The 25,057-nt window shown below is 36.6% G+C and overlaps 1 protein-coding gene across 1 annotated transcript in view; it reads right to left on the bottom strand.

The window, feature by feature from the left end:
• Positions 1-3,371: 3,371 nt before the first annotated feature.
• The window catches only part of PCOLCE2 (procollagen C-endopeptidase enhancer 2), a 166,144-nt gene continuing 144,458 nt past the window's right edge, over positions 3,372-25,057 (bottom strand). The window contains exons 7-9 of the mRNA XM_053710014.1: positions 18,460-18,543; positions 12,599-12,766; positions 3,372-5,296 (exon numbers count right to left, since the gene is read on the bottom strand). Coding sequence (XP_053565989.1) covers positions 5,166-5,296; positions 12,599-12,766; positions 18,460-18,543 — 383 coding nt within the window. The 3' untranslated portion in view covers positions 3,372-5,165. The remainder of the gene's footprint in view (positions 5,297-12,598; positions 12,767-18,459; positions 18,544-25,057) is intronic.

Raw genomic sequence — 25,057 nt, 5'->3', positions numbered from 1 at the left:
GGTGGTCAGGTGGTCATGTGAAATGAGTGTCATACATAGGAACATTGTCCATCTGGCAGCTCACTGGCTACAATGGTCCTGCTAGGATGTTTGGTGGTCCTCAGACCACATAATAATTTGTATAGCGATAATTTGTTAATTAAAAGGACGTGATACACAATATTTTTTCTTCCATGATTCAGATAGAGCATACCCTTTTAAGCAACATTCTAATTTACTTCTATTATCTAATTTGCTTCATTCTCTTGGTATCCTTTGTTGAAGGAGCAGCAATGCAATCCTGGGAGCTAGCTGAATACACTGGATGAGCCAATTGCAAGTGGCATATATGTACAAACACTAATCATCAGCTAGCACTCGGTTGTGCATTTCTGCTTCTGAGACTACTTCATGGTTTTTAACAAAGGATACCAAGAGAATAAAGCAAATTATTTAACTAGTGTTTTTGATGAGGGAGTGCAGCGGTTTAGGGGTTAATATGTTTATTATAGTGGCGGCGACATTGGGGGTGGCAGATTAGGGGTTAATAAATATAATGTACGTGTCGGCGATGTCGGGGCGGCAGATTAGGGTTAGGGGTTAATAAGTGTACGATTAGGGGTGTTTAGACTCGGGGTTCATGTTAGGTGTAAACATAAATTTTGTTTTCCCATGGGAATCAATGGGGCTGCGTTACGGAGCCTTACGCTGCTTTTTTGCAGGTTCTAGGCTTTTCTTCAGCCGGCTCTCCCCATTGATGTCTATGGGGAAATCGTGCACGAGTACGTAAAACCAGCTTACGGCGGCTTTCAGCAGTGCTCGTATTGGAGTGCGGTATTGAGCACAATTTTGCTCTACGCTCACTTCTTGCCTAATAACGCCGGGTTCATGAAAACCTGTAATACGAGCGCTGTAGGGAAGTGAGCTGTGACAATAATGTGGAAGTTAGCACTGCAGCCCTCATAACGCAAAACTCGTAATCTAGCCGACAGTTACTTAAAGGTGCTTTCAACTAAAAATAAAGTTCCCAGTAAAGGGCCAGATTACGGGTGGCACATTAATAGTTAATTGTGAGTGATAAGGGGGTTATCACGGCTGTTTGCAAGCACTGGATTTACCGCTCGTATTACAGTCTGAAAGTAAACACTAATGCATCAGTGCAATCGCCATTTACACTAGAATGATTACCTTGCTCTCAGAGCTCTGGTTAACTGTTTTGCGAAACAAAAAAGTTGCACAAAACACATCAAAATTGCATTTTAAAGTATAGTTGCACTCATAATAACACTATCTAATAAAAATGTCATAAGGGCTCAAAGATGTGAGGCCTCAGGAGTTAGAAGAAAAAAAAAAGACTGCAAAGGGCTTTAATACAGAGATTCATACATATACATGTCTAAATATGAATATCTGTGTTTTTATATTTATATATATATATATATATATATATATATATATATATATATATATATGTGTGTGTGTCTATATATGTGTGCATATGTATTATGTATTTATGTATTTATATATGTATTTACAGACATATATACACACATAAATACATATGTATACATATATTAGTGCATTGGAGCTCTTGCAGTCAAGTAGATGAAAACATGTTAAAGCATATTTTTGCAATATTCATTTTTCTAAAGTGTTATACTGTGTATTTAGAATAAATATTTCCCATGCCAATGTTTTGCACATAGCAGAATATGTTCTATGTATTTTTAAATAAAAACATTCATATATATATTGTATATATATATATATATATATATATATATATACCTATATATAATCATATATATATATATATATATATATATATATATATATATATATATATATATATATATATATAATATATAATATATGTGTATATATTTTACCAAAATACCATCAGATATATGTATAAATATGTATTTATAAATAAATGAAACAGAATCTACTATTTGAAGAACATTGGAATGTGAAATAGTCATATTTTCATGTCTGTTAGCGCACTTGAGAATATGAAATTGGGGTTGCGCACAAGTAGGGTGTTAGGTTTTTCCCACTTTTTTTGCTCCGTTAACTCCTATAGGGGAATGCGTTTTACATGCGCAATGTTCTAAGTTTGACTTTTTAAGCGCATCAAAAAACGGTTTACTTTCAACTTGTAATAAGAGCAATACTCGACACGCGCAAAAAGCTTCTAGTGTGAAAGCATTAAATACCGCTCCACTTGTAATCTGGCCCAAAAGGTTTAACAATACACAGTAACACAAAGTCTCTATGGACTTTCATAATTTAGTTTGCCTGCTTTTCTGGTAATTTAAATCTGAAAATGTTAGTTTTTTTCAATTCCTCTAGAAAGTCTAGAGTGGAACTCATAACCCTGACCCTCCCACATGCTGCATACTGACTGCTTGGTATGTCCTTGTGCTCTATTCAATTTATTCCTAATCAGCAACAGAAAAGGAGAAAAGATAAACAACAGTGTTTTCAAAGAGTGTGTCCCTGGAGACAAAACATATTTAAAGCATTTAGAGGATGATCACAGTAGTAAAGTTTATCTAGATTTTCACCACTAAAAAAATATAGGCATTTTGTAGATGATTCATTTGATAATCTTTTCTAAAGGATTGTGTTTGACCCTTTATTTTGTATGCAGAACGTTTGCAATTCAGTGATTCATTTCTGATTAATATACAAAAAATACTTTAATGTTCGTTTAAGGTCTTCTAAATGCATTTGAAATGTGAAAACTGCAAAAATAAACTGTTCCTGTCCTTGATACAATGTTCAAAAGGGTACAATAATCTCCTCTAACAGCACCAATCACAGCACTGTAACTAGACACTTTCCTCTGTCATTATCTGTTTGTATTAATCACATATTCTGTGAGCTGCATATACACTTATGCGGAATATGTTAGTGCTTTAGATAGTTAATTACCATAAAATAATATAGTGAACACGTGCTCTTATTATTTACAATGAGACATTTAAAAGGGACACAAAATTTTTGGCATCTTTATGACAGATCAGCATTTTATCGTTAAAGCATAAAGTAAAAGCGTTTTAAAAGTAATCTAACAGACCAATATCAACTGTGCACTTTCTACAGATGCTAATTGGCTTATAGGTACATCCTGCTAACCAAAAGCAAATATTAGCAGGAAGTGCCTATAAACCAATTAACATTAACAGGAAGTGAATATTAGCCAATGAGCATTTAACGGATGTATAAACATGATAACGCTTCTGTGTACTTCAAACTTTTAATGAAAAGACAGACAGACAAAAATAGATAAATGATAGAGAGATAGATAGATGATAGAGAGATAGATAGATGTCCCTTTAAGGAACTAAGCAGAATATTAGTATATTTTTAATGATCAACCAGGCTGGTTTATTTCTTTAATAGTTTATGTAATACTGTAAGAACATACAAAACAATTGCACATAGATACATGAAGTTTTTCTTTTTTTAATAAGCAGAGGTTATATTAACAAATCAGCATAAAAAATGTATTTCACTGAAGAAAACACTCAACAGAAAATAGGATTATAAATATTGCACTTTTAATTCTTTATCACCACATTGCTCATTCCTAAAAATATATATTTTATTCATGATTAAGAAATTTATAAATAAAAAGCTTAAAAGTAGTCAGAACCTAGAACAGTTCATTTTATAACTCAATAAAATCTCAAAGGGAGAAGCTTAACTGAGGGCACATTCCATATCAGGAGAGCAATATGCTATATGCCCCTTCAGTAATGAAAGTGTCACTTTAGCAACACTTATCTAATACATTTTCAACTTTAACAGTTCCCTGTGCAATCTGATGTCAGTGTGGTGGTAGATTAACTCAGGATAAACTTTACTCAAGCCAAGGATCCCCAGAAAGGGGCAGATGTGTGCACCAATTCCAAAATCACCCGATTGTCAAAGAAAAGACAATTAGAGGTGCCAGCTTTCCTTTAAGTATATTAAAATACATTTCAGAGGAGCCTAAAGTTTTATTAAAAACTGATTTTGTGCTTTTAGTAGCATTCAAAATTCAATTTCCAGTTATTGTCACCCGGTGTGTTGACAGATATTAATGTATTGCAGATACAAGATTTATGAGATATGTTCCATCCATAAAGAAAAAATGAGTAGGAAGCAGTATTAATCATCAGACGTGGAAAGAAGATCTCAAAATATAGTAATTTTTTTGTGGACAAATTATACCCTAAAACATTGTATGATGGTATCTATCATTCATTTATCTATCTATGTATCTATCTATCTAATCATTCATTCCCTCTTCATTTGTACTTTGTAGTGTGTCAAAGCAGAGAATCTAGTTAGAGCTTGTACTCACCCTTCTATTTTGTGCACTTATGGTATCTGGACCAACCGGGTAAAAAACGTCTTTAACGTTGGATGAAGTAGCAGAATTAGAGAGAAATATATTATAAGGGCAAGTTGGTTGCAAAATTACTTTTTGCAACCAAATCACCCTGGTCAAGTCAGTTAAAAGATGTTGCTATAAACTAATAAAACAAGCCTGCTATCCATAAAGCACAAACCTGAGCATGACTTGTAAAACCCAGTTGACTTAGACATTAAGTCCATAACCACAACAAGCTCTATTTGTGTTGACATTGAACAAATATAGATGTCAGTTGTTATGGTCATTTGGACAGGGAAAGGAAATAAAATGTCTATATTCAAATGGCTAGTAGCTTGGTTGTAGATTGTTGGAAATGTGGACTATTATGAACAGACCTCAGATTTATGTACTACATAAACAATATTTAGTTTATATAACTTACATCACAGCAGTTAATCTCTGTGACAGAAAATAACTTTATAGATGCTTTGTACTAACAAAGTAAAAACTCAAAAGTGTATTACAATCTTCTATGTTACCTGGACCACTTTTTCTTGTGGATCATTGACAGATAAAGCTCAGAAACTGGTAAATAAGAATGAACTGAAAAAAAAAGATTGAAACTTTACAATTAAAAAAAATCAATTTAACAAAATGGTTATTCACATAATATGAAGACTCCTTGGGACAACATCATATACTGTATATAAAGTCTATCAATGCTTAGTTTTTATATGATGGCCGTATCTCTGTCTTGTGGGGTTGTATAATCTGTCTCCTCACAGACACACAGTCACATCAAATGTGAAGAGAAAACAATTTAACATCTCTTATTTTTCAATGTGTTCAGCATCTTCTGATTCTTTGTCTTGAAACTTATGACAAAACTGTTAGGTAACACTTTTGCTCGTCCTTCCTCATCTACCTGCCCCATGATGATGTAATTTAATCCTGAGGACAAAGAAGCAAATCAGATTAGTCATGTTTCATTTTTCATCATTTTTGGTATTCATCTTTTCTACCACCTAAAGCAGAGGTCATAGAATAGTTTGCTTCATAAACAAAACGACTTGTTTCTTTATAAAGTGTTGTTAGTAATTTACATGGAACATTTTTTTAATTAAAGATCCATTCTATTCTCAATTGCTATGAATCTCTGTGTTCTTGCACATATATCTCAAAGCAGATAGACCAGCTATACAATGCCTTTATTAAACCACCAACTTCTTAACCAACCACATCAAATAGCTCTGCATCAAATACATAAATAAATATGAAATTAGGTTAATATAGTTCAGTAAAAAAATAAGTTAAAAAAAAGGATAAAAGCATCAGAGTGCTGCGGATTTGGGAGTGAGCTGAACAAGCTTTATCCATAGCAAATCTTTAGATGCTACTGGATGTTTATAAAGTCTTTCATTACCTATTAAGGTCCAATGTATCAAAAATAATGTGAACCTACGTGCTAAAAACGCACCAAATTCTCTGTGTATAGTGCTAGTGTACATGCTAATCATATGACTGGCAGTAGTCCCCAGAGCCTTAGAGGCTTAGCAAAACACCAGAATAAAATTATGTTACAGTCATATGAAGTCTCTTATAGAAATGCTACAAACTATTTTACTTTTTAAACGTAACTATTTTTTAAAATGTAAATAGCTATAATAATACAGTGAACAGCAATAAATATAGAAAGTGAGTTTGGGAAAAATGTTTTTAATTGATTAAAACCTCATTTGTTACAATTGTTATTTAATGGTTAAACTCCACTCACCACTTGCCTTATTTGGAGGAACCAATCAAGACTTCTTACTAGAGTAGACACAACTAGTCACTGTCCTTTTATTAGCAAATATTCCATTGTTTTACAGCTTGTCATCTAATAATCTCTATTAAGGCCAATTAAAGATAGACATGTGGCGGGGCGGGGCTTGGCCGTGCTGGAACATGGCCGCATAACGCTTGAGCTCCGGCACCACTCTTCCCTATCAGCCTTCCTGGGAGACATTACCCTGACGAAACCAGACCTAGTAAGCTAAATGGGGTAAACTGCCTATCGGGAACCTTTTGTCACAATGCAGACATGCCCGGTTTAACCGCAACAGCGGACCCGACCCACAGTTACGCCACCCCTTCCACACGGCGCAGCCAACATAGGCCTATTAGTCTAAAACACTCTGGATACACGGGGGAGGCTCTGTGGCACTTAAGGACACCTTTCCTGAACTGCTCTGGAGACACACGGAGAAAACGAAGGAGCCGCTATGAAGAACAGTCCCGGGCGCCATTTTTAATTTGGGGCTTGATAAACCTGCACACTCATACAGCAGGTCGGATCGGATGTCGCAGCAGAATGGAAAATGAATGAGGATCAGATCAATTAAGCACACAAGGTACTAAATAATCCTGATGGTTGTTCTGCCTTTACATAAGCTATTCCCACATTGTGTAAGAACGAGAGGAATTGAGGAGGGGGGATGACGCAGAGACACATATTACCAACTGGAAAACTTGTCGGCTGTATAGAGACCCTAATCTATAACATATGAGCAGCTCCCTAATTCTCTAAAGAGGGGTAGTATTATATACAAACAAGTCTAAGCTGACCTTCAGAAAAAGGGGATATTAAACACATATAAGGTGCATCACGACCTGCAGAAAGAGACGCTGAGAGCTACATAAACTTGAAAACCACAACATAAAGCACCTTATCACAGCTTTTATTTACATTTAAATATACCACTACTACTTGTAATAATGTTGTCTAGGAGACCAACAAAGACAGATAAGAATGGAAAACCTGCATCACAGACGACATCTGTATCTGCCTTTTTTACTCCCTCAGACCATGGGAAAACAGATACCCCCCCTTCACCAAAAGAGCAATTACAAGGTACCCCCACCCAAACGGCTACCCACTCCTCAGATCAATCTATAACACAGCAGCAACTCTCTACTTTGCAAGCTACCATAGACAAACTGCCATCCAAGTCGGATATAGCAGACCTTAAATCCTTCATACAGTCAGAGATCTCCACTGTCAAAAAGGAAATTAACACTTTAGGAGCCAGAATCGAAGATCTGGAAGACAGCCAAGAAGTTATCAATTCCATGATAAATAACGCAGAATCAGGCCTATCACAGCAGGCTTCTCTGATCCACAACCTGTAAGACAAGGTGGAGGACTTGGAGAATAGGAGTAGGAGAAACAATTTGAGAATACGTGGAATCCCAGAAGAAGTTTCAACAGAAGACCTCCACTCCTACTTAACAGATCTCTTCAACTTCATTACCAAGTCCTCCACCTTCACAGAATTAGCCATAGAAAGGGCCCACAGGGCTTTAAGGCCTAGCCCTAAACCATCTGCGCCCCCAAGAGATGTGATTATCAGAATGCTACATTTTAAAGACAAAGAGTCCATCTGGTCGGCTGCAAGAAATATCCACCCCCTATCATTCCAAGGCAAGGACTTACAAATCTACCAAGACTTGTGCCCAACTACTATTGAACGGCGGAAATCCTTGAAGTTCATAACTTCGGTGTTACAAGATCACAAAATATGTTATCGCTGGGGAATCCCCTTCAGTTTGCTTATACCACATGAGGGCAAATTGCTGATATACAGAGAGTCTTCGGACTTGGACACTCTCTCCAAATCACTGGGCCTTACATTTGTCGCTCCACCCCTGCCTACAGATGAAGAGGGTGGATCCAGAGGTCCACCCAACAACAAAATGTCTTCGAACATACGCTCAGGTTGGACCTCCGTCCCCCTAAGGCATAGACAAAGTAATTTATCTACTAGACAGAATCTCCCACCTTGACCACCTTCTTCATTAGGACTGAGAGATTCTTTGGTCTAACCACAGATAAGTATAAATATAACCTCCTGACTGACGTAACCTATTTTTCTATTAGGAAACTGTTTCCAGGTGAACTCTCAAGGGACGGTGAAATACACCACCCCCAAACCATTTATTGATGGTCTTCTCACATGACAACACTAATACTAGTGTTATGGGACTAATGTGTTTATGAGATGATTGATTGTTTGTTAAGATATACTTAAATAAGTGTTAATGTTTTTCCTCTCCTCATTATTACTTTGGAAGGTAAATTAAACCACCTAGCTGTTGTATAGTCCCCCTTCCCCTTGTTTATGTCGACCTAGTTGGCTGTGTTCACATTATGTTTCTACGCCGATCATTGGCAAAGGTTAAGATTTAAGCACCCCTCCCTGCAATTATTTGGCTTTACACCTCTGACCCTATATGCCTCACCCTCAATTTAAAGCCAGGTCTTGAAAGGCTTGTTTAAAATAAACCTGCAGATGCCCATGCATTAGGTGACACCTGATACTTTTAAAATAAAGAACCACCACCATCAAACAATGAAACATAGATTAGACAGGGGTTAAACAGAGATCGAATTAGCTCCTGTTTTATACCAGGGAAAGTTAAGCTATATATAGTTAAGATCATCCACCGAACCCTATAAGATCAGCCATACCACACCTCTAAAATTAAAGGGAGGTGATGATCACCTTAGCAGGAATGGGCTGCTGGGGAGGAGGGGTCACTCCTCCTTGTAATTAGTCGTTGTAACGACAAAAATGTTTGTATTATGTTTTACATTATGTTGTCTTAGTTGTTATTTTTTATTGTATGTTGATTTGTTCTTATGTTTATTTGTTGTCATGGACTGGGCAGCCACACACCACATATTATATGCAACCTCCAATGATTCTCTAATGTTTCTATTGGTAATAACTAAGATAGCAAACCAAAACTCCTCACACATGGCCTCACAAACTAATAAAGGGAATAGTAGAAACATAATTTTTTTAACTATAAATACTAAGGGACTAAATTCTCCTAGGAAAAGAACAACAGCCTTAAATGACTTTAGGAGAAAAAAGGGAGATATAATACTTCTCCAAGAAACCCACTTCCTAAAAGGGAAAGAACCCAAAACATTCCAATATAAATTTGGTAAAAGTTATTATGCATCTCATTCACAGAAAAAAAATCCAGGGGGTGGGCATCCTGATCAAAGAGGGAATCCTATTCCAATAAATGTCTGTCAATAGGGATAGAGAAGGCAGATATATAATTTTAACTGGTCTCTTATATGGCCTCCCCATCACAATAGTCTCAATATATGCTCCGCACACAAAACAACACTCCTTCCTTAAAAAGGTGGCAAACACTGTAATAGAACTTCAGAAAGGCACGTTACTAATAGGCGGGGATCTTAATCTACCACTAAACCCTAAACTAGATAGTTACACTCACACTGCATCTAACTCCAAAACTAATATTAGGAAATCGAATAACATACTGAGACAAATGGGGTGCTTAGATGTTTGGAGGACAGTAAACCCAGATATTATTGACTACACATTTTACTCCTTCCCCCATAAAGTATACAGTAGACTTGATTATATATTTACAGACATAACGAGCATGAGTTTAGTAGGATCTACACATATTTCTTCGATAACATGGTCTGACCATGCGGGAGTTCTCTGTGCTTTAGAATGGCCCTCTAAACCTATAAAAAAACTACATCTGGAAACTAGATGACAGCTTACTAACCGACCCCGTCATTAGATTGAAAATACAAAACAAAATAGATGACTTCTTCCTACATAACGTACACACAGACACATCCCCTCAAATCAACTTGGAAGCCCAAAAATGTACTATCAGAGGCGAGCTAATAGCCTACAAAGCTTATCTCTCTAAGCTGAAGAGAGAGGCAATTACTAACTTTATCAAAGAAATATCCCAACTAGAGGAATCTCGCAAAGCAAATCCTAAGGACACGTCCATTTTACAACTTCTACAAACTAAACGGTTCAGCTTAGCTTCCACTATTAGTAAGGAACAGAATAGGAGAGCCTTTTTATTTAAACAACATTCATATATAGACTTAAACAAACAAGGGCAAATGTTAGTCAGATATATAAAGAAAAAAACCAAATCCAATTATATTTTTCACATAAAGGACGATAAGGGTAAATCTCATGAATCAACTAGGGCAATTGCAGAGACATTTAGAATATATTACCAAAACCTATAACCTTTACCAAACTCCCCCCGGAGCGATCACACAAACACTTCAACGCGACAACAACTCATCACAGAATACCTTTCTGAACTAAACCTCCCCAAAATAACCCAAATACAAAGAGAAGCGTTAGACGAACCTTTCTCACTAGAAAAACTTCAAATAGTAATTAAAAATCTCCCCACTGGTAAAGCCCCAGGCCCCGATGGATACACGTAAAAATATTTTTCGACATTTCCAGAACAATTATCATTACATCTATTACAATACTTTAATTCCATAGATTCTAATCACCCCTTCCTGGAATCGGCTCTTGAAGCGCATATAACTGTACTACTGAAACCTCAAAAACCTCCAGAAGAAACCACTAGCTATCGCCCAATATCCTTATTAAATACCGACATAAAAATATACTCGAAATTGTTGGCTAATAGAATCAACGCCCTTTTACCTGATCTTATACACCCTGACCAGGTGGGTTTCGTAGTGGGAAGAGAAGCAAAAGATAACACGGTTAGAGCCCTAAATACAATTTTTCACGCTCAAGACCATAAATTACCACTAATAGCACTTTCCATTGATGCCGACAAGGCCTTTGACCGTGTCGCATGGGAATATTTACAGCACACACTTCGGGCCATGGGATTCGGGGAGGGGGTGATACAAAGAATATTCTCTTTGTATATCAACCCTAGCGCTAAGGTGCTAATAAATGGGACCCTATCAGAATCGTTTAAAATATCTAACGGGACACGGCAGGGATGCCCACTATCCCCCTTGTTGTTCGCCTGTGTAATTGAGACACTAGCTGTCAAAGTCAGATCCCACCCAAACATTAAAGGAATCACAATAGATAACCAGCAATACATCATATCCCTATTCGCTGACGACCTACTATTCACTCTGACTAACCCTGAAGTATCGTTGCCCTTGTTGATTGGAGAATTCCATGATTTCCATGTCCTATCAAACTTTCTAGTTAATGTTACCAAATCCGAAATATTAAATGTCACAATCGACCCTCATAAAAAAAGAGCTACTAGAAAAGCTAACACCATTTAAATGGAACAAACACCACCTTAAATATTTAGGAATTTACCTAGCCACGTCCGTAGAAGGGTTATTCCAACTTAATTATGAAAAGATCAAATTCGAAGTGATCAGAGACCTATCAACTTGGAGATCCAAAAAATTATCTTGATTGGGCCTTATTAACTTAATAAAGATGAACATATTTCCCAGGATATTGTACATCCTCCAAACCCTACCAATTCCCCTGCCAGAAAAATATTTAAACTCCTTACAACGAGCTCTTAGCGACTTTACTTGGCATAAAAAAACACCCTAGAATCAGTAAATCTGTTATGACAACACCTAAATTGCAAGGTGGATTGGGTCTTCCCAACTTAATTTATTATAGATATGCAGTATTTTTGCAAAGAATTGTGGACTGGAATATTCATAAAAAATACAAAAGATGGGTAGACATGGAGCATGGAATAGTCCAAACTCAGAACCTTAGCAGACCATGTTGGGCCTTCAAACCACAAAAAAACATAACTTCTTGGACGACTATCACCATAGCAGAAACCTACAAACTATGGAATAGGATTTTAATTCTGTTTCCAAACCTCTCCTCTAGACCCTCACCTTTAACATCTCTTATAAAGAATGGAGAATTTGACTTAGGGCCTAACATAAATAAACACTCCTATCCCTCCCAACTCCGAGACTTCCCAGTCTGCTAGCTAGTTCAAAATGAACAGATCAAACCACAAACAGAATTAACACAACAAGGCTTTTCCTGTTTATCTAATTGGTTTACGTACAGGCGAATCCATAACTTCCTATCAACACATACGCAATCCCCAAATATGACTAGACCATTGACTACATTGAACAATTATGCATAAGAGCTCCCCCAATTCGCCATACACTCTCACTGATATATAAGATATTGATTACACCATTCCCAAGACACCCTATCCCATACCTAGAGAGTTGGGAAAAAGACCTAGGAATAATAATTCCACAACACATAAGGACAAGGATAATTAGCACAACACTGAAAACCTCTATCTCCACAGCCACTACAGAAATTATCTTAAAGCTGCTACATAGGTGGTACTATACACCTCAAAAATTACACCGATTATTTCATAAAGAAGAGACTTACTGACCTCTTCTGATGAGTGGACATTGCTTGCACACCACTATAATTTTAGCACTCATATTCTTTCCGGCTTGCTGGATGGCCAGGGTTCCTTCTTTGTATACATTGATAATGGACACTGTAGCATAGACGCTGCCTCCTCTACTCACTGCTGTTATGATGGTGCCAGTTATGACTAAATAGAATAAATATGGATTAGTATCAGTGACACATTTTTATTTAGTTTTATGCTATAAGATTACACAAAATAATGTTTTTTTAAAGGAGTAATCATTACATTAAAGTTAAAGAGATACTAAACCCATTTTTTTTTCCTTTTATGATTTGGATAGAGCATGCCATTTTAAGTAACTTTCTAATTTACCCTTATTATACATTCTCTAAAGCAGGAATGAAAGCTTAACCCCTTTAGTGCTAAGTTTCCCAATCTGGTGCTAACGACAGCTCAGAGCCGTCGCTAGCACTCTCCCACCTTGAGGCTCCCACCCGCTCCTACCCCGGCGATCGTGCCTGTAGAGTGACAGGCATCGCCGGGGCTTCCCGTTTTGCGTGGTGAGGTCACGCACAATAAAGTGATGACGTCACCACACAACTTTATTTATACTTAACAATGTTAAGTATAGGAGCAGGGGGCATGCTGCTTAGAAGCCTGTATCTCAGGCATCTAAGCAGCTACAGACCCCCAAGACCCACCATTGGAAAGGTAATCGCCTAACAGTGTAAGTCTTGGGGGTCTGAAAAAAAAAAAGAAGTAAAAAAAAAAATTGTTCAAAAAATAAAAAAAACATTAAAGAATCTTAGCACCCAGGTGGGAAAGTGCTTAGCACTCAAAGGGTTAAAGGGACATCAAATCCACAATGTTTCTTTCATGATTCAGACAGATCATACAATTTTAAAAAACTTTCCAATTTACATCTTTTATTTAATTTGCTTCCTTCCTAGGCAAGCGCAGGAGCAGCAGAGAACCTAGGCTCTAGCTGTTGATTGGTGGTTGCAAATAGATATATGTTGTGATTGGCTCACCCATGTGTTCAGTTAGAAACCATTAGTGCATTGCTGCACCTTCAAAAAATTATATCAAGTTAATTAAACAAATTAGATAATAGAAGTAAATTTGAAAGTTGTTTAAAATTGTATTCTCTATCTGAATCATGAAAAAAAAAATTGGGTTTCATGTCCCTTTAACCCCTTAGTGACCAGAGCACTTTTCCATTTGTTGACCGTTTGGGACCAAGGCTATTTTTACATTTCTGCGGTGTTTGTGTTTAGCTGTAATTTTCCTCTTACTCATTTACTGTACCCACACATATTATATACCGTTTTTCTCGCCATTAAATGGACTTTCTAAGGATACCATTATTTTCATCATATCTTATAATTTACTATTAAAAAAATTATAAAATAAGAGGAAAAAATGGAAAAAAAACATTTTTTTCAAACTTTGACCCCGAAAATCTGTTGCACATCTACAACCAACAAAAAACACCCATGCTAAATAGTTTCTAAATTTTGTCCTGAGTTTAGAAATATCCAATGTTTGCACATTCTTTGCTTTTTTTGCAAGTTATAGGGCACTAAATAAAAGTAGCACTTTGCTATTTCCAAACCACTTTTTTTCAAAATTAGCGCTAGTTACATTGGGACACTGATATCTTTCAGGAATCCCTGAATATCCCTTGACATGTATATATATTTTTAGAAGACATCCCAAAGTATTGATCTAGGCCCATTTTGGTATATTTCATGCCACCATTTCACCGCCAAATGCGACCAAATAAAAAAAAATGTTCACTTTTTCACAAATTTTTTCACAAACTTTAGGTTTCTCACTGAAATTATTTACAAACAGCTTGTGCAATTATTGCACAAATGGTTTTAAATGCTTCTCTGGGATCCCCTTTGTTCAGAAATAGCAGACATATATGGCTTTTACGTTGCTTTTTGGTAATTCGAAGGCCGCTAAATGCCACTGCGCACCACACGTGTATTATGCGCAGCAGTGAAGGGGTTAATTATGGAGCATGTAGGGAGCTTGTAGGGTTAATTTTAGCTTTAGTGTAGTGTAGTAAACAACCCCAAGTATTGATCTAGGCCCATTTTGGTATATTTCATGCCACCATTTCACCGCCAAATGCGATCAAATTAAAAAAAACTTTAAATATTTCACAATTTTAGGTTTCTCACTGAAATTATTTATAAACAGCTTGTGCAATTATGGCAAAAATTGTTGTAAATGCTTTTCTGGGATCCCCTTTGTTCAGAAATAGCAGACATATATGTCTTTGGCGTTGCTTTTTGGTAGTTAGAAGGTCGCTAAATGCCGCTGCGCATCACACGTATATTATGTCTAGCAGTGAAGGAGTTAATTATGTAGCTTGTAGGGAGCTTGCAGGGTTAATTTTAGCTTTAGTGTAGAGATCAGCCTCCCACCTGACACATCCCACCCCCTGATCCCTCCCAAACAGCTCCCTTCCCTCCCCCACCCGACAATTGTCCCCGCCATCTTAAGTACTGGCAGAAAGTCTGCCAGTACTAAAATAAATTTTTTTGGGGGGTTTTAGGTTTAAAAAAAAAAAAAAAATGTGTCTGCTGTGTAGGACCCCCCTTAGCCCCCAAACTCCCTGATCCCCCCCCCCCCCAAACAGCTCTTTAACCCCCCCCCTCTTCCTTTATTGTGCAGCATATTGGGTACTGGCAGCTGTCTGCCAGTACCCAGTTTGAAAAATAATATTGCATTTTAATTTTTTTATTTTATTAAAAATGTTCTTTATTTCTGTAGTGTAGCTGCCCCCCCTCAACATCCAACCCCCCACCCTCTCCCAGATGCATTGATTTTCAAATCCCACCCTCCCCAGTCCTCTCTCCCACCCTCCAGATCTACAGCATATTGATGCTGAAACAGATCTCACCTGCACGCGCGTGCACGGCTCTCGTGCACGCACGTGCACAGCTCTCGTGCACACGCACGCACCCGCATAAGATCCCTCCTCCACCAATGACTGCCCACCCGCCTCCCTGGATGAGCTCCCACCCACAGAGTGGCTCTCTCTGCATCGGATGGCTAAAAACAGTTATTGCAGGATGCCTCAATATTGAGGCATCACTGCAATAACATGAAAGCAGCTGGAAGCTATCAGGATCGCTTCCACTGCTTTCAAAGACCAACGACGTATGGGGTACGTCCTTGGTCATTAACTGCATTTTTTTGCAGGACGTACCCCATACGTCGTTGGTCGTTAAGGGGTTAAGAGCTGGCCCATTTTTTGTTCAGCACCTTGGATAGCGCTTGCTAATTGGTGGCTACAATTAGCCTCCAATGAGCAAGCTCTACCCAGGTGCTGAACCTAAAATGGGCCTAAGCTTTTTATTCCTGCTTTTCAAATAAAGATACCAAGAGAACAAAGAAAAATTAATAACAAGAGTAAATTAGAAAGTTGCTTAAAATTGCATGCTCTATCCAAATAATGAAATAAGAAATTTGGGTTTAGTATACCTTTAAGTAAATATATAATTGCTAAAGATTTTAGAAATAAAATCTACATAGAATTCATAGCTAATAATTTTATCCCAATACTTCTTAAGGAGGTTTACTGATAAAATATTGGAAATGCTGCAAAGTGGTAAAGAAAACACCAGGGTATACTTCAGACTGCTGTTAACCCCTTGCATGATGGAAAGGGATATAATTCATTGTAACCCTCTCTAGCCTCCATTGGGTTAACCTTAACTTTAATTTCATCATAATGTTTCAATTCACAAGGAAATACCAAGTGACATTCTCTAAGTTGATATTTTGTCCAACACTCACAGTGGTGCAGTCTGAAAACAGCAACATTCTAATACTTTCTGGAGATACAGTTACAGGATTTTTGTGCATAATTGTGTTCCCCTTTAAATTAAAACAAAGGTCAAACTCCCAGCATGCAAAACTGCCAGACCATATTATCATATGCATGCATCAAACTCATAGACAAGGTTATACAGAAGCAAATAGGAAAAATTAAAGCCACATCAGAATTTTACACTTTGAAGCATTATTCAATACAAATGCATTTTAAAAATGCTTCTAGTAAAACCTATATTTGTTTCAGTGATAGTTGTTACAACGCATAGACGTGGGATGTGTCCCAGCACAATTAATTACAGGTATACCTCACTTTACAGCGCTTCACTTTACAGCGCTTCACTAATACAGCACTTTGTGGAGCTGAAGTTCAACCCCCAAGGCTTTTGATACAGTACTGTAATCATCGTGAGATTGCGAGAAAAGTGACTGGCACCATTTTATTATGCGTAGTTCACTCTGTTTACAGCATTACAGTGCAATATGTGTCTAAGTTCTATAGTCTGGCAAATTTTACTACAGTAATTGTACCTATTTTACAGGTACAGTATTTATTGAATACTGTGCTGTGCTAGTGTTAAACTAAACGTAGCACTATTGCACCCCTAATATAAGTTAGTTCAAACATGTTTTCAAGTCTTTAAACACACTGGCAAGTGAAAAGAAAGCTAAAACCGCCTTGTTTCACTTTAAGGCGCTTTTCACTTTACAGCGAGGCTCTAGTCCCTAACCCGCTGTATGAGCGGGTTATACCTGTATATGTATAGAGAGCCAGCGGGTCCTTGTATTGCGTCTGTGTTAACCGAACTTGCATAATCAATATCATGATACAACAACCTCTAGCTCTCTAAGCAGGTGCTGTGTTTGAATGTGGGTGCACATAGCATATCCAGATATACTCCACCTGCCTGAACATGATGAAACTGTTATAACATTTACTAGAAGCAAATTTCTAATACATGTGTATTGCAAAAATGCTAATATGCAAAACAAAAATATGTTTGCATTTCAAATTTGACCATTTTGTCCCTTTAAATATACACATCCCATTTTTAAGAAAAGTAGCGTAAGACAATAATTGTGTTTATTTAAGTCTTCTCAAAAAATATAATCCTTAAAGGGACATTAAACTTATAGCAATAGCAAGATTATTACTCACCATCCTATTCTTTTCCTCCTATGCCTGCAGCTTTCTTCAAAGTTGTTCTCTTATTTTTAACACCTTACTGGTGCTGGCTGGTCAGACCGTACATCTTAATACTGGGTGCAGCCATCTTGGAGTTGAGGTATTCTTGTAAGTAAATGTGAGCTCCAAGATGGCTGCACCCAGTGTGAAAATGCTGAGCTCCACCAACCATCATCTGTAAAGAGTTGAAATAAGAGAACCGCTCTGAAAAGAATGTCAAACACAGCAAAAAACATCAAAAGTGTACTGTAGTAACCATTGGAAACCACATAAAATACTACAGGCAATTCAGTGAATGTGCATAATGCTGCAACAGATATTAAAAGAAAACAAAACTATCCTTTTTATTATATTTTACTCAATGAGACAGATGAACATGTCTTTAGGGTAATATAAAAGTGACTTTGCATTAAAAACATCATATTGATCTGTAGCTGTATCCCACACATTTAGCCAATATATCATTTACAATCTGAATTATAAATGTGACAAGCATGTCCCTGTAGCCCAATAACATTTATACAGTGTTCCAGCAAGACAACGTGCCAGAAGCAGGCGTCTCAATAAAGACCTTTATATAGCTACAGATCAGCTTCTGTTTAGTCATTGGTGTTTACACGGTTTGCCCCGGACACATGTTTACAGTTTACTCTTCAAAACTTTTAAAGGAATCTTTTGAATTGAAGATTCTGATGTACGGCACAGTAAGAACTAGCATCAAATATAGCTCTGTATATTAAAGACAGTGTAAAACGAAATACTCTATAACGTCTCCAGGGTTAGAGACACGGCCTTAAGTCATTGATTACCAAGTAAAACAGAGTCATTCTATCCTTACCAAAGTTACTTGAACAGTAATTGCTCTCCAGTGTTCCAGTTCTTTTGCATTTTTGTTGACAGAGTGCTACTGTTGGTTTTAAACCTATAAAAAATAGAAATACATGATTTTGATGTTACTACAGACATTATTGAAGACAGGAGCATTAACAATGAAGCATCAACATAGAAATACATTTTCCTACACATCAACAACAAGCTTATGAATGCCACTGAGGCATGGTGATTTGATTGCTGTTCTTTTTTTCTGTAGAATACATCAATTCCTCACTTAAGACTTTACTTCAATCCATAACCCCTCTGTCAGGGTCACTAGCTGATTTATCTGTGGCTAGTGCAAAACAACACTTCTTAAAATTAAAGTAACATATTTCCCTGCAAATGAGGATGGTATGGGTGTGATATTATTATGTAAGTGTACGTATATAATGTGTGAGGTACTATGGCACAAGGCAAAATTGGGCTAATGTGGATATAGATTAGGGTTGCAGCCCTGTCTGTATTTTACTGGCATGGCCAGCATTTTTTAAAATAAAGATGGCTTCTTAGCTTGTGGCCTGGGTGGGGTCTATACAGGTTGGAAGTAGTCTATGGCAGGATTTTGGTCATGGACCACGGAATGTATCCATGGACTCAGGCTGATGCCTGTATTCTATTCTACAAGAACAATAATTCATGTAAGTGCACAGCCAACCTTGTCAATTAGTTTTCATGTTTACTTAAAAGCATGTAGATTTTTCTGACTATAATGGCTCTATAAAACTGTATAACCTGCTCATTTGTAGAGAAAACAGCTAATTACTAAGCAGAAACCTGACCTGCATTCTGGCACACAAAGTTTGAGGCCTATTGTTCAGTATTCAGGATCCAGTCCCAGCTGTCTGAGCATAAATGTAGTTTCAGCTTCATTGTCCCAATAAGAATCCATTAGAAACAGATGTGGCTTTGCTGCATTGCCTTGTTATTTATATCAAGATTATAACCACTAACTCCTTGTTAGTCATTATAACTGTTTTTCACCCCAAGCCACTGTATCACACAAACACTTATTTATTAGTTAAAATGTAAGCAGATTTGCCCAAATTTCCACATTCTCTTACCAAAAAATAACTAGTTATTAATCCTAGAAACCAAATGTGGAGAACATATTCCAGTTTTGTAGATATTTGTAGATATTTGTAGATATTTTAAGTACAAATTTCTATGAATATACTGAACAAGAATTTGGAAGCAAACTGGTTAACATATACCTAAACATTCTCAGGAAAGAATGTAGCTTGCAGATGGCTTATCATACACAATTTATTTCCACTTACTAATATTTCCTTCTGTGCTTTCCATATAACTACAGCCCCCAGATTCAATGTGCTCACTCACAATTAGTCAGTCTTGAAATTCTGGCATCATTTTATATTTTTAGTCATTTACTTTAGACATTTCAGCAGATGCTGCACAGTGATGTATGTAATCTATGTATACATATAAATTTACATTTGTATGTGTTTACATGAGTATACATGTATGTGAGTGTGTTTGTGTATGTGTGTACATACTGTATATGTATATGTATTTGTGTGTGTGGTACATGTTTGTAAGTGTGTAAATGTGTAACTATGTGTGTAGTACATGTGTGTATGTCTATATATGTACATGTGTGTAATACATGTGTGTGTAGATGTGTAACTTTGTATGTGCGTAGTAAATGTGTGTATATGTATGCGTGCATAGTACATGTGTGCATGAGAGTATATGTATGTGTGTAGATGTGTAACTATGTATGTGTGCATGTGTACATGTGATCATATGTATGTGTGTGTATATGTGGAAATATGTATGTGTGAAGTACATGTGGGTATGTGTACATGTGTTTGTAAATGTATAACTATATATGTGAGTAGTACATGTTGGTATGTGTACATATGTGTGTAGATGTATAACTATGTATGTGTGAAGTACATGTGGGTATGTGTACATGTGTGTGTAGATGTGTAACTATGTGGGTTTATGTAAATAAGTGTGTAGATGTGTAACTATGTATGTGTGAAGTACATGTGGGTATGTATATATACTGTATGTGTGTAGATGTGTAACTATGTTTGTGTAATACATGTGGGTATGTGTACATGTGTGTAGATGTATAACTATGTATGTGTGAAGTAAATGTGTTACTATGTATGTGTGTAGTATATATGGGTATGTGTACATGTGTGTGTAGATGTATAGCTATGTATGTGTGAAGTACATGTGTGTGTAGAAGTGTAACTATTTATGTGTGTAGTAAATGTGGGTATGTGTTTGTGTCTGTTGCTTTATAACTATGTATGTGTGAAGTACATGTGGGTATGTATACATGTGTGTAGAATGATGTATAACTATGTACATGTGTGTGTAGATGTATAACTACTGTATGTATGTGGGTATGTGTACATGTGTGTAGATGTATAACTATGTATGTGTGTAGTATATATGGGTATGTGTACATGTGTGTGTAGATGTATAGCTATGTATGTGTGAAGTACATGTGTGTGTAGAAGTGTAACTATTTATGTGTGTAGTAAATGTGGGTATGTGTTTGTGTCTGTTGCTTTATAACTATGTATGTGTGAAGTACATGTGTTTATGTGTACATGTGTTTATGTGTATAACTATGTATGTGCATAGTGCATGTGGGTATGTGTACATGTGTGTGTAGATGTATAACTATGTATATGTGAAGTACATGAGTGTGTAGAAGTGTAACTATTTATGTGTGTAGTAAATGTGGGTATGTGTTTGTGTGTGTAGCTTTATAACTATGTATGTGTGCAGTACATGTGGGTATGTGTACATGTGTGTGTAGATGTATAACTATGTATGTATGAAGTACATGTGGGTATGTATACATGTGTGTAGAATGATGTATAACTATTACATGTGTGTGTAGATGTATAACTACTGTATGTATGTGTGAAGTACATGTGGGTATGTATACATGTGTGTAGAATGATGTATAACTATGTACATGTGTGTGTAGATGTATAACTACTGTATGTATGTGTGAAGTACATGTGGGTATGTATACATGTGTGTAGAATGATGTATAACTATGTACATGTGTGTGTAGATGTATAACTACTGTATGTATGTGTTAAGTACATGTGGGTATGTATACATGTGTGTGTAGAATGATGTATAACTATGTACATGTGTGTGTAGATGTATAACTACTGTATGTATGTGTGAAGTACATGTGGGTATGTATACATGTGTGTAGAATGATGTATAACTATGTACATGTGTGTGTAGATGTATAACTACTGTATGTATGTGTGAAGTACATGTGGGTATGTATACATGTGTGTGTAGAATGATGTATAACTATGTACATGTGTGTGTAGATGTATAACTACTGTATGTATGTGTGAAATACATGTGGGTATGTATAGATGTGTGTGTAGATGTATAACTATGTATGTGTGAAGTACATGTGGGTATGTATACATGTGTGTAGAATGATGTATAACTATGTACATGTGTGTGTAGATGTATAACTACTGTATGTATGTGTTAAGTACATGTGGGTATGTATACATGTGTGTGTAGCATGATGTATAACTATGTACATGTGTGTGTAGATGTATAACTACTGTATGTATGTGTGAAGTACATGCGGGTATGTATATATGTTTGTAGAATGATGTATAACTATGTACATGTGTGTGTAGATGTATAACTACTGTATGTATGTGTGAAGTACATGTGGGTATGTATACATGTGTGTGTAGATGTATAACTATGTATGTGTGCAGTACATGTGGGTATGTATACATGTGTGTAGAATGATGTATAACTATGTACATGTGTGTGTAGATGTATAACTACTGTACATGTGTGTGTAGATGTATACTATGTATGTGTGTTTAGATGTATAACTACTGTACATGTGTGTAGATGTATAACTATGTATGTGTGTAGTACATGTGGGTATGTGTACATGTGTGTGTAGATATATAAATATGTTTGTGTGTAGTATATGTGGGTATTATTATTATTATTATTATCGGTTATTTGTAGAGCGCCAACAGATTCTGCAGCACTAATATGTATAAATGTGTGTTTTGATGTATATAACTATGTATGTGTGTAGAACATGTGGGCATGTGCACATGTTTGTGTAGATATATAACTATGTATTTGTGTAGAACTTGTGGGCATGTGCACATGTTTGTGTAGATATATAACTATGTATGTGTGTAGTACATGTGGGCATGTGTACATGTTTGTGTAGATATATAACTATGTATGTGTGTAGTACATGTGGGCATGTGTACATGTTTGTGTAGATATATACATTAACTATGTATGTGTGTAGTATATGTAGGCATTTGTACATGTTTGTGTATATATATAACTATGTATGTGTGTAGTACATGTGGGCATGTGTACATGTTTGTGTAGATATATACATTAACTATGTATGTGTGTAGTATATGTGGGCATTTGTACATGTTTATAATATGTAGATATTGTTAAGGAAAAATATTTTGAATTCTGTATATATATTTTACTTATGTGTTATAAGGGACTGACAAGTGATATTTTTAAACAGTTACCTTTCTTTTTGTCAATTCAGCTAGTACAGAAACTGCTGTATATGCAAAGTAAGTATTTTCAGCTAAAGTAACACCCAAAGTTTGTATGGACAAGATAAGAAGAAGACCACGAAGTGCTTATTGTGAAGAAACACCGAACACGGCCTATAAAAGAGAGACATTGCTGCAATCTAATGCTGCACGCCACAAACACTCTTTATTACTGTAAAGTGACCTGTTGTCATTTTTGTTGTAATCATGTTTAATTGTACAATTATAACCTTATTAATTTGGAACAGCTGTCTTCACGTTATTTTACTTTAACAATTTGGTGCCAAAATCCGGGAGTTTGAAAGCGATTGTGGACGGAGCCAGGAATGGAACTATGAGGACAGGAGACCACAGGCGCCAAAAAGGTGAGAACCTTTGTTTCTTCTGTTATGTGTGATCAGTCCACGGGTCATCATTACTTCTGGGATATAACTCCTCCCCAACAGGAAATGCAAGAGGATTCACCCAGCAGAGCTGCATATAGCTCCTCCCCTCTACGTCAGTCCCAGTCATTCTCTTGCACCCAACGACTAGATAGGATGTGTGAGAGGACTATGGTGATTATACTTAGTTTTTATGACTTCAATCAAAAGTTTGTTATTTTACAATAGCACCGGAGCGTGTTATTACTTCTCTGGCAGAGTTTGAGGAAGAATCTACCAGAGTTTTTTACTATGATTTTAACCGGAGTAGTTAAGATCATATTGCTGTTCTCGGCCATCTGAGTGAGGTAAAAGCTTCAGATCAGGGGACAGCGGGCAGATGAATCTGCATTGAGGTATGTAGCAGTTTTTATTTTCTGAATGGAATTGATGAGAAAATCCTGCCATACCGTTATAATGTCATGTATGTATACACTTCAGTATTCTGGGGATGGTATTTCACCGGAACTACTCTGTTAAAAGTCACTAATCCTTTTAATAAGTATTTATCATGTTAAACGTTTTTGCTGGAATGTAGAATCGTTTACATTTCTGAGGTACTGAGTGAATAAATATTTGGGCATTATTTTCCACTTGGCAGTTGTTTGGTTTTAATTATGACAGTTTCGTTTCTCTTCACTGCTGTGTGTGAGGGGGAGGGGCCGTTTTTGGCGCTCTTTGCTACGCATCAAAAAATTCCAGTCAGTTACTCTTATATTTCCTGCATGATCCGGTTCATCTCTGACAGATCTCAGGGGTCTTCAAACTTCTTTAGAGGGAGGTAGATTCTCTCAGCAGAGCTGTGAGAATTTTATATTGACTGTGAATAAAAACGTTGCTCTGTAATTTTTATGTCAAATTTAATTATTGTTATTTTTCTAATGGGAACTAACCTTTGCTAAAAGTTGTGTTGTTTTAAAGTTTGATGCTATAACTGTTTTTCAGTTCATTATTTCAACTGTCATTTAATCATTTAATCGTTTAGTACCTCTTTGAGGCACAGTACGTTTTTGCTAAAAAAGATTATAACCAAGTTGCAAGTTTATTGCTAGTGTGTTAAACATGTCTGACTCAGAGGAAGATATCTGTGTCATTTGTTCCAATGCCAAGGTGGAGCCCAATAGAAATTTATGTACTAACTGTATTGATGCTACTTTAAATAAAAGTCAATCTGTACAATTTGAACAAATTTCACCAAACAGCGAGGGGAGAGTTATGCCGACTAACTCGCCTCACGCGGCAGTACCTGCATCTCCCGCCCGGGAGGTGCGTGATATTATGGCGCCTAGTACATCTGGGCGGCCATTACAGATAACATTACAAGATATGGCTACTGTTATGACTGAAGTTTTGTCTAAATTACCAGAACTAAGAGGCAAGCGTGATCACTCTGGGGTGAGAACAGAGTGCGCTGACAATACTAGGGCCATGTCTGATACTGCGTCACAGCTTGCAGAGCATGAGGACGGAGAGCTTCATTCTGTAGGTGACGGTTCTGATCCAAACAGATTGGATTCAGATATTTCAAATTTTAAATTTAAATTGGAGAACCTCC

Source organism: Bombina bombina, chromosome 4 (genome assembly GCF_027579735.1).
Source record: "Bombina bombina isolate aBomBom1 chromosome 4, aBomBom1.pri, whole genome shotgun sequence".
NCBI lineage: Eukaryota > Metazoa > Chordata > Amphibia > Anura > Bombinatoridae > Bombina > Bombina bombina.
The sequence above is the reverse complement of the archived record's forward strand: the minus strand, read 5'-3'. Positions and strand labels throughout refer to the sequence as shown.